This window comes from Nuphar pumila, chromosome 15, assembly GCF_984573655.1.
Source record: "Nuphar pumila chromosome 15, dmNupPumi1.hap1.1, whole genome shotgun sequence".
In the NCBI taxonomy this organism is placed as follows: domain Eukaryota; kingdom Viridiplantae; phylum Streptophyta; class Magnoliopsida; order Nymphaeales; family Nymphaeaceae; genus Nuphar; species Nuphar pumila.
This window is the reverse complement of record NC_143263.1, coordinates 1,185,124-1,196,296: the sequence shown is the minus strand read 5'-3', so window position 1 is coordinate 1,196,296 and position 11,173 is coordinate 1,185,124. Positions and strand designations below refer to the sequence as shown.

Sequence of the window (11,173 nt, the reverse complement as noted above, 5' to 3'; positions counted from 1 at the left end):
CAATAAGATCATTGAGTTCTGCAAGAACAAAACAAATCGTTGGCTACCAAATGCTTCAACCACCACAGACACGCATGTTCAAAGCGATAGGAAATGAGGGGTTTAGCTCTTCACAGAAGTCTAAGAAAGAACAAGAATTAATTGGCCCAACTGTTGAGGGTTTGAACCCTTAATAGATGCCAATTTGGAAGTTTATTGCCAACATACCTCAACCTTTTTCTATTTGGAACTTACAGAAACAAGGGGCATAAGTCAATCTTGTAGCTTGGAACAGAGATAAATTGGGACTAACTCGCAAAAGATGTGTGTGCATACAGATAGCTACAGAGCCAGGTAAAAGCTATCCTACCTATAATTGTTGGTGAAAGGATGAAAAGATGAAGAAAGGTCAATAGCTTGTTACCATCTTGAAGATACTCCAAACGGCTCCCCCCATATTGCAAACACAAACTTCCACCACTCAACAGAAAGGATACTGGTGTGATGAACTCAAGTGGCATTTCACATGGCATTCAAAGTATGACAATGGTGACTGATCCACGGTTTAGATATGATGACTGAATAGCTAAAGATATGATAGTCATAGCTAACGAGTCTTCAGCTTCACATAAACGAGGTATGAACCCAGCAGCAATATGGTTACAGAAACAGAAACTATCATGCAGGCTATGTCACATGGGTGCGGGTGCGGCAAATATATATATATATATATATATATATATATATAGTCCAAAAGTTGGACATAAATGACCCTGGGTGCAGTCAACGCACCCAGGGTCAGGTTGACCGCACCGGGTGCCGCACCCGCATCGCGTCAACACGGGTGCGGCACCCAGTTAGCCGAGTCCCTGTGACATAGCATGCAGGAGAAATCAGCATGTTGAACATTAATGCATCAGGGTTTCCACACGACTGTACAAGCATGTGATGGAACACACACACGGGCAGGTGCGCATACATATGCATACACAAATCAATTAAAATGACAACCTTTACCAACAAATAAAATGTATCCACTAACTACTAAAATTCATCCCCTACACCAGAAATACATAGAAGACGGGAAAACTTATATTCACTACACATTTTATGGCATGCAAGGGTTGCAAAAAGAATTAAGCCAAAAGTAACTTGCCTTAGAACAAGAGTTGCCAAAAGACCCAGGAGAAAATTAATTTGCCTTGCAACATATATCAAAGTAGAGAGAGAGAGAGAGCAGCTACAACAATACTGCCATCGTACTCTGATATTTGAAACCATTGTAAATAAGAACATTACAGACCAAAAAAGACCTAACAGTCACCGACTCACCAGACCACCAGGATCAAAGGACATTAGTACACCTTCCAAGAATGAAGCTACAATAAGCACCACTTCAAACAGTTGAAACACCTGGAAGGGTGAACAATATCTTAAAACAATGCAAGAAATTATATGAAATTATGCACTGCCATGTAATTTATTAAGCAAATTGGGCACACAATACAAAAATTTAACAGACCATGCGAAAGCATTATAGCCAAAATATAATGGCATGTAAAAATTGATTAAAAAAACAACTACAAGCAGCTTACTAGCCCAAAAAAATGTCAAGACATCATGTAGCACACTTTGTCTATTAAGTATGGCAGCCCACAAGGGCACTACAAGCCCGGCTAGGTGTGTCAGCTTAAGTCATTCAATCTGGACATCAAGAGTTCAATACCTGGAGTGTGCATTCACTGTCAAAAGGCCAGAGAACAGAAAACTATCTCTGGTGTGCAGTCATCGAGAGTTTGATACCTGGAGTGTGCATTCACTGTCAAAAGGCCAGAGTTAACAGAAAACTATCGATAGTGTGCAGTCATCAAGAGTTTGATACCAGGAGTGTATTCACTGTCACAATACCAGAGCTTAAAAAACTATGGCTGGTGTGCAGTGAGGGAGTATTCTAGGCATTTTACAGCATAAACACCTATGTAGTTAAACTTGCTACGTGGTGCGTAGTACCAGTCAGAGACTAGTCGGACCAATTGGTACCCTAATTTTAAGAAATAAAAAATATACAAAATTTGCAAATGTATTGCTAAAATTAATAACAAAATGTGTGCAACATACAATCAACAATAAGCAATAGACAAAAAACACATGCAGTTAAACATTGTACAAGAATCAAACACATATAACAAGATGTATGCATCAACTAAGTATGCATGTTTTCAAAATCATGATATATAACAACAAAAATCATGCTTTTACAGAAACATGCATTCAAAGAAATGTGAAATATACAAACAAAAAAATCCAGGACTGTAGGCATATACTAACACAAAACAACAACAACAAAAGTCATTATAAATATATAATCAGAAGATTATATATTTATGAATACATATACAACAACAACAACAACTACGCCTTCATCCCAAAACATTTATGAATACATATAAAAATTATAATATATTTATAAATACATATATTCTATGTTTCTCTCTATGCCCTCACTCGACCAAAGAAGAAGACAAGAAAAGAGAAGCAAAGGGGAGAGAAGAAGAAGCGAAGGAAATAGAAGAACGAGAGCGGAAAAGAAAAAGAAGACAAGAGCGAAAGATGGGGAAAGAAGACCGACTCCTTCGGCAAAAGGCCAAGACTGAGAGAGAGAAGGGTTAGGGTTTTTTATAAGCCCTACCTTTTGTATCCTTTTTTTAACAAAAAAAAATTGAAATTACTAGGTTGTCGCTGCACCAGGGAGGAGGGGCATCCTAGTTGGCCAAAAAGGGACCTTCGCAGATCCAACGCCTAGATACAGTAGACTAGGCGACCTAGTTGCTGCTGTTGACTATATAGATAGACACCAAAACAGGCCACACCAAGATGGCACCACTCAACCCATAACCATATGTCACAATCAAAGCAAGGTTTCTCTCCATTATCACAAAAAAAAAGGGTCCTTCAAAAGGGCTATTATAGCCAATGTCAACATGGTGCACCATGGGTATAGGAAACACTTGGGTGCACATAGTGCCAGACCCCTTTACCTTTCCTTGGACTCAATCAGTGTCTATTTCACATAAGTGCGGGTGTAGATGCAGGTGAGACTCGGCAATTTCGAAGAACTTGTGTGTGTGTGTGTGTATGTGAATACGCATCCAAGTACATACTATAGATAAAACTGGGCCAGGTTAAGGTTAACTGAGTCTAGTTTTGGACAAATGGACCACACTTGACAATGCAGACGGTATCCAGGTGTCATTAGTGGCATTGTGCATGTGTTTATATCTTGACTCATAAGTGGTCCTCAATGGTGTTCCTACTTGTGTATTTTGCAAGCCCCTAAGACGCATTTTTTTGTATTTCTTAAATTTCATTACAAATATAACAAGAATATTGTCGATATTTGTGACTATGTTAAAAAATAAGAAAAAATGAGGGCCAGAAATTTTCTGAGACAACCATTTTTACTGTAAAATGTTTGAAAAAAGGAATGGTTGGCAACCATTTCTTGGCCAGCTACCAATCGGGAAATGGACAGCAAGGCATCACCTGGAATGGGAAACCCAAACCCAGGCCCGCCATTTCCCAAACAATGGCGCAACGGAAAATGATCTGAAGACCAACTTTTAGAGAAAAATTAGAAAAAAAAAACAGGTTTTTGACCGGTGGCCGAACTCTATTGTGGTTGGGGAGGGGTGGGATGAATAGGGGGAAGATGGTAGAACCCCCCTCACGATAAACCAGGTTTTCGACCTGTGGAGGTGGGGGCTTTTCAGTTAGTCAGGGGTTTTGGCATCATCCAAACAACACCAAAACCTGGTTTTTGGATTAAAACCAGGTCTACACCCAAAACTAGCTGCATCCAAACGTTACCTTAGTTTTTCTCACATAAAAAGGCAACCCTTATTTTTCCCCCCAAAAAAGGGACACTATTCCAATAAATATTACCTTTTCTACTAGCAATTATTCTGGTGCATGACACCTGTTTTTTTCCTTTAAATTTATTTTTATTTAACATTCTTCTCACATATAAAGTGGAAACCGGAAACCTTAGATTGTGGAAAGCCCCTAAACCCTACGACAACCATTCTGGTGACAATGACCTTAGGTTTCCTCCCATCAGATTAAACCAACAGGTAATTATTCTATTTTTTTGTTGAATGGCAATTCACCTCTTTGATTAAACGTGGTTTATTGATGTTCTCAGAAAATAGTTTGTAGGAAGAAATATATAGTTCTTTTCCATGAATGCAATACTATTGATCAAGTCTTTGACAGGATCATTATCAATTTTTAACATTTGTATCTCCGCCATATTTTTGTTTCCCTTTTTCCCACTTATAAGGTATTAGGCAAAAGCCAAAAAGTTCGTCATAGTTTATTCTCATGCTAAGCATCGAATGGAGGAAACTCCAACAATTCTCCCTCTTTTTTAGGAACTTTCCCATCATTTTAAGGAAGTTCGCCCATTTTTTTTTCAGTTTTGAATGTGCATGAAAAGAAAATCAAGCTCCTGGTTATAATGCTATATCAAGCTCAAGCTACAGTTACTTCTGATGCCACAATTCATGAATTTTTTATCATCATGGACTCATGTTACAAAGTCGGTAAAGATGCTAAAGGGGGGTCACAATGTAATGTTTTATCAAAATATTTGTAAAATAGCCTTCATTGGAAAACGTAGAACTGACGGCCCCTTTTCTGAAAATTGAAGGTGACACAGTATTCATTACTTCAGACACATTAATGAAGCTATTTATAAATAGTTGAAGAGCAACACCAGCTTGATAAGAGAAAGCCTATGATAGGATCAAGTGCAATCAACATAAAAAAATCATGAAAGTTTATTTTATAACAAAAGAACCCATTTATTAACCTTATCATTTCTTCAATAAAATGGCCATTTTTTTACAACAATAAATGCATCTGAAGTGTACAAGAATATTAATTATTTAAAATGATTATTTGCGAACATGACTAAAGAAAAAAGAGGAGAATACAAAATAGTTCAAATAAATTATCAGCACACAAGATGAGAGAGAGACAGAGAGAAGTGTTAAGCATGCGTCATCAATATGTCAACAGGACATGGCAAAACAGGCCATATACCTGTGTCGACATGCATACGGGTACCGGGGGCGAGATGGGTATGTGAGCCTGTGAGTTGGGTCGGATCCAACTAAGACCCAACCCGAAACCCACTTTTTTTTTCCCTGGCAAACCTCCCCCTTCCCACCCTCAGCAGCAGGAGAGAGAGAGGGTACCTACCACCTCCTCGTCCATCTTTGTCTTCTTTTTCAACTCCTTGCAATGGGAGACCCTCCATTATTCTTTTTTTAATTTACAAACACCCCCCCCCCTTTATTCATTTTTTACCTAAACCCCCTTCATTTATTCAAAGTGACCTCCCACAACTCCCTCTTTTACTAAAATTTGTCCATCATTTACTAAAAACTGCATTGGACCTACCAACTATTATATAGATCTTGCATTGGGCTCTCTCTCTCTCTCACACACACACACGATATATATATATATATATATATATATATATATATAGTTGTGCCCAGTACCCTCATTTTTTTAAATTGTCATGTTGTACCCTCTGTACCCATATAGGTCATCATGCTCTTAGCAAAGAAACAATACAAGCACTTGAGGGAAGTGCTCCAGAGCCACTAGACAGAATCCTTAGAGTTATTAACCATTGACCTAATTATCCAACATGTATAACAAGATGCATCTTAGCTAGGATCAACTTTAACCTTATGATAATGATATGTTTACGTCAATAAAAAGTCCCCCAGCAAGCTATGTCACATGGGTGCGGGTGCGGGTGCGGAGGTGTGGCACTTTCAAAAAACTTGGGTGCGGGGGTGCGGCAAAAATATAAAAAATTATATATATAGTCCAAAAGTTGGACATAAATGACCCTGGGTGTGTTGACCACACTCAGGGTCATGTTGACCGCACTGGGTGCGGGTGAGGGTGAGGGTGAGACGCGGGTGTGGCACCTAGTTTGCCGAGTCCCTGTGACATAGCCAGCAAGTAATGGCAGTGCAGTAACGAATAAGAAAGGCATGTTTGAACTTTAAAGTGTGTCATTAAAACTATATTGACAGCTTGTTATATAGTATGGTCCACATCAACTAGAAGTGATGATGCCCAATATAACTGTACAAGGAAACATATTCCTTTTCAGATTAACAATCATTAAAGCATATTACTAGAGCAAAAGGCACAACAAAAACAATATCCCACCAATGAATCCAGGATATCCATGGACATCTGAAGTTAACATACAATCTCTTCTCCTCTCTTCTCTTTCACAATGTATACTATCTATGTCAAAGGTATGGCTATGTGTGTCGTGTTATTTTTTAATGAGTGTGATACCATTTGCATGTTTTAGTTATGCAGCATTTTTTTTGTTGCAAATTGTCACAAAACTTGGGGTAGCAACCAAACCTTTTTAACTTTATAGTTAGTTCCTTCAGCTAAATTGGGCCTTCATATTAATACTTCCAAAATTCGGTATATTGCAAGAATTTTCTGCTGAGAAATTTCACACAGAAACACATCAACAAACATCACGGTGAAACAGGATAACGTGAACCAAATCCAAGCAAAATCCCCCCCTGGAGCCAAACAAGAAAATGAATGAACCTACACCATTTTGAACCAAAAAAAGAAAAGGGTTCAGCACCAAATATTTAACATGAATATATATTAGAAGCACTAAACCAAAAATGGCAGTAGGGCCATCTAGTATGCTGAACAATAATATAGCACATAAAGATAACCACTTAAGACAATAGTCTCTGGCATCCAAATCTGCACTCAAATACTTCTCTTTCACCAGTTAAGCTCAAATAAATCACTCTCAATGAGTATAACAGACATAATCACGCTACATTATTAAAAAGGAAAAACTCTCAAAATTGCATACAAAGAAGAGGATGAACTGACATTGTGATATTATTGAATATAGCATAAACTTTCTAAAACAACCCACGATCATGAAACAAAGAATGGCCCAATGGAATGAAGAAAAATGCACTGCACTAAGTATAGGTGTTTGGAAGCAAAAACATGCAGTACCTAACGTCCTGTATATGTAGAAAATCCCCCTAACGATCCTACACCAGGTTGTGTCCTAGCTGCTGCCGATTGACCCAGCTGGTTGGTACTCTGATAAGGACCTAACCCCTGCAGAGCGGCATGTGAAACATAGGTACTCATAAGATTAGGGCTAATGCTGTTAACCGATGGCTGGCTTCCATAGACGCCCCCAAATGTAGATCCACCAGTCGCCAACGAAGTTGACAATGCTGGATTGACCCTAGGCGACATCCCGCTCGGATTAACCGAATTCATCATAGGAGAAATCCCAATTCCAGCAACATTTGCACCAGCCAACATCGGATTCACGCTCGATGCAACCCCATGTCCCAACGAATTGGGCAAGCCCATCAGGGAACCGGCTGCATGGGTGAGGGCGAGGTCGTTTGGCTGCAGTCCCGAGGCGGCACCCACCATGGGCACAGCCGCCTGTGGTGTCCCGGCCGCCTTGGCCGCACCAAACGTGAACCCCTTCAGGAGCCTCTGGCAGTGCAGCTGGTGGCCCTCCAACAGCTTGTATGGCTCATCCAGCGCCTTCCTTGCTCCATCGACCGTCTTGTAGACGAAAATTGCAAAGCCCCTTGGCTTCCCGGTCATGCGGTCCAGCCCTACGGGGCCTTCCTCTAACTCTCCGAACTTCTGGAAAAGAGACCGCAGCTTGTCGACGTTCACCTCAGCCGGGACGTTGCTCACGAAGACCTTCCGGTCGACAGCACCAGTAGCCGAGTGCGAGGGCACGGGACCGGCCGAGGCGAGCTGGCAAAAGGTGGTCCGCGACCCGACATTCTTCTTCGGCTGCTTCAACGCCTTCTGCACGCCCGACCAGTGCTTGTAGAGGACGAAGGCGTAACCCTTGGACCGCCCGGTGGCCCAATCGGTGACGAGCTTGCACTCCGCGATGGTGCCGTACTTCCTGAAGACGGAGAGGACTTGTTCCGTAGTCGCATCCCAGGCGAGCCCGTGGACGAAGATTTTCCGCTGCGCCGGGTCCTTATCGGCGACGCGGTTGATCCGGTGGACGATCTTCGGGTTCTTGGCGCAGGCCTGGAGGAGGATATCCACCAGCTGGTCCTTCCCGAAGGGCTCCAAGAGATTCCTTACGAGATCACGCCGCTTCTTGTTCTTCTTCTTTCCCGACTTGCCACCCTCCTCTTCTTCATCGCTTTCGTCATCGTCGTCGTCGTCGTCATCTTCCGCCTCTTCTTCCCTACCCTTCTTTTCTTCTTCTTCTTCTTCTTCTTCTTCTTCTTCTTCTTCTTCTTCTTCTTCTTCTTCCTCTTCCTCCTCCTCTTCCTCTTCCTCTTCTTCTTCTTCTTCGTTTTCTTCTTCTTCTTCGTCTTCTTCTTCTTCCTCTTCTTCGTCTTCCTGTTCTTTTTCTTCTGAAGACTCTTCTGGTGAAGGCTCGACCTTAGGAGGAGCCTTTCGCTTCTTCCCCATTGAGGATGGAAGGAGGGTCTGCAATTCAGGAGAGATAGAGAGAGAACTAGGGTTTTATAGGGAAACCCTAGAGCGACGGTCTGATGGGCCGGGCCGCCAGGGTTGGAAACGGGTAAAGTTTAACCCCACACCATATCTATTCTTCGAATAATGGGTCCGGATTCAAGTTTGAATCAGATCTGGATATTGTTATAAAGCTCCAGATCAGTATAGAATCTCATCTGTGGCAAGGGATCCACAAAATGGGCGAGAACCCTTGTGTGCGTGCAAAATGATCAGACATAGCCGGTCGCCCGATCTGAGTCAGACATGTACTCTCCATGAGATCTGATGGGGATTGTCAAAACTGAATTCTTTTCGAATTTGGACCAGTATTTAAGTCAGATTAAAACCCAACCTGATTGCAAATTTTTTACATAATTCTTGTAGGATTTCTGTTTAATTTGGATTTCATAGCAAGTTATATGCATATAAACCATTTGTTCCAAAAATTTCACTTCTGGATTAAACTATACTACTTTGGGTTTAGTCAAATACGGGACAAACTTATTTGTGGTGAGGGGGCCGGGCGGGAAAAAAAAACAACGGTGCACGTGTTTGGTGTTTGATGGCAGGCACGTATCACTCATATGTAGCGTCCTCAACCTCGCCTGAAGGTAAGCCATTATGTGGCCTGATTATCGATGAGGGCTTTTATTCATCGTCAAACTAATAGTAATAATCATCATCATAATCAGCATGTGATGACTCGAGTTGGGTCCTCTCCAACTCGAGTTCATGGACATTAATTTTCAAAGAAAAAATATCAAAACAACCTCAAAAATCAATCCAGAATTCATTTTTTATATCAAGGTCTCACTATTTATCAATTTTATTCATTCAATATCCATCCTAACCATCCATGTTCATAAAATTAAAGTAATCAAATTACAAGTCTTCACAATCCACCAGTAGTAAGTCCAAAAGTTACATCTTTATCACACCAGTGCTTCTCCAACCTACAATTGTAACTAAGCAAGAGTGAGTCTGAAATTCAGTGAAATTTCATTTATAAATTTAAAACATGATCGTTACAACTATAGAGAATTGTAAGTACCTAGGCTTAGTTTAGTTATATAACTTAGAACATGTTGTCATGGGTTAAATTTCAATGCCTAATTTTTCATACTTGCAAGCCAGAATTTAGTCCATGAGACATATGTTGTTTACATATTTTATCTTTCATTTTTACCTTTTCATTATTATTCCTAAAATCATCGGCATTTCAATTATTTCAGAAATAATATTTTAGGGTGTAGCAACTCATGTAGATTACTCTAGAGTTTACTGTGTTGGCTAGACATATGAATCACTCACAAACAACATAGTCCAAACTAACACAAACTATAGATTTTCAATTGTTGCAGTGTTGCTTACGGGTTGCAAATTGTAGAGTCCAAAATGCTCGTTAGTAGCTAGTCGAAGAGCCCGAGATATTGTACATGTGCCTAAAGTTTATGGTTCATATTACTTCATACATGTGTTTAATCAGCTTTATTTTTAACTCCTAATGGTTACTTGAAAATTCCTAAAAAATCTCAATTACAAACAAGGTACACACTTCTACCAAAACCTTAATCCATGATCTTGCTAATGGAATTATTTATCAGTCTATGTGGTGTTACCCTAAGTATGTTATTCCTTTCATTTCTTAAGTTAGTATATTATACAATATCAAATATATGTTTACTAATTAATTTTTAGCATGTAATCACAAATACACACCTTAGTTCTATGGATAACAATTAATCACAAGGACATATTTTCAATCAAATATGTCACAATAATTACAATACCTCTCTCAAGTTATAAGCGTGACATTCTCAGATTAAATCATTTTATAAGAGTCTTAAAACAAGAGGAGTTCAGGGGTCAAAAAATCACTTGAATCCGATATTAAGGTGAGGAGTTATGCCTAATTTATTGATTGAGCAAAACAAGGGTAAAACAATCTTTTGACCTATCAAACGAACCTTGATTTGGATGTCAGGATTCATGAGAGATCCAGCCGACCCTCTTAATCTGATCCTTAAATTTTGGATTATATCTGACTCGAATCTAAATCTTGTATATCTAATCCAAAATAATTATATATATAATTTGTTTGCTCTCTATAACTAACTGAATTAAGTTGGACTCCTAGTAAGGAGTAGTGCCCTTCTTATGAGAGGTTGGGGTTTAAATCCTAACCCCCACTCCCATGCGCTCTTCCCTTTTTGGGTTGAGTCCTCAACTAAACATAACCTTTCAATGAACTTAAACTAGACCCATCTAGTTCAGTCCTATCCTCACATTAAATCTAATCCAGACTTAGCCTGATCTAGGTTTAATCCAACTAGGCCTTCTTGGCAGTTTTGGATCCATATCCAAATTTAATATCATGCGGATTTGAAGTTGCACAGAGATTTAGTCTTTGTTTTCATATTCTGAATTCAAATTCAATCTTTTTTAGTTTGGATCCCTTATTGGACAAAGATTCAATCTCTATTTCAGATATTGGATCTAGATCCGAAATGACCAATTCAAACCCGATTCATATCGGGTTTGGTACTTAACATTCCAAATCTGATCCATTATAGATTTGGATCTAAGTTGGACCCAA

The 11,173-nt window shown here is 39.7% G+C and overlaps 1 protein-coding gene across 1 annotated transcript; it reads right to left on the bottom strand.

The window, feature by feature from the left end:
- Positions 1 to 1,085: 1,085 nt before the first annotated feature.
- Positions 1,086 to 8,553, bottom strand: LOC149814057 (UBP1-associated protein 2B-like). Its single transcript, XM_089990314.1, has 2 exons — positions 7,075 to 8,553; positions 1,086 to 1,392 (listed from the first exon to the last, which is right to left on the bottom strand). The coding sequence occupies exon 1, from the start codon at positions 8,530 to 8,532 to the stop codon at positions 7,075 to 7,077; it is 1,458 nt and encodes a 485-aa protein (XP_089846440.1). The 5' UTR covers positions 8,533 to 8,553; the 3' UTR covers positions 1,086 to 1,392.
- Positions 8,554 to 11,173: the final 2,620 nt, after the last annotated feature.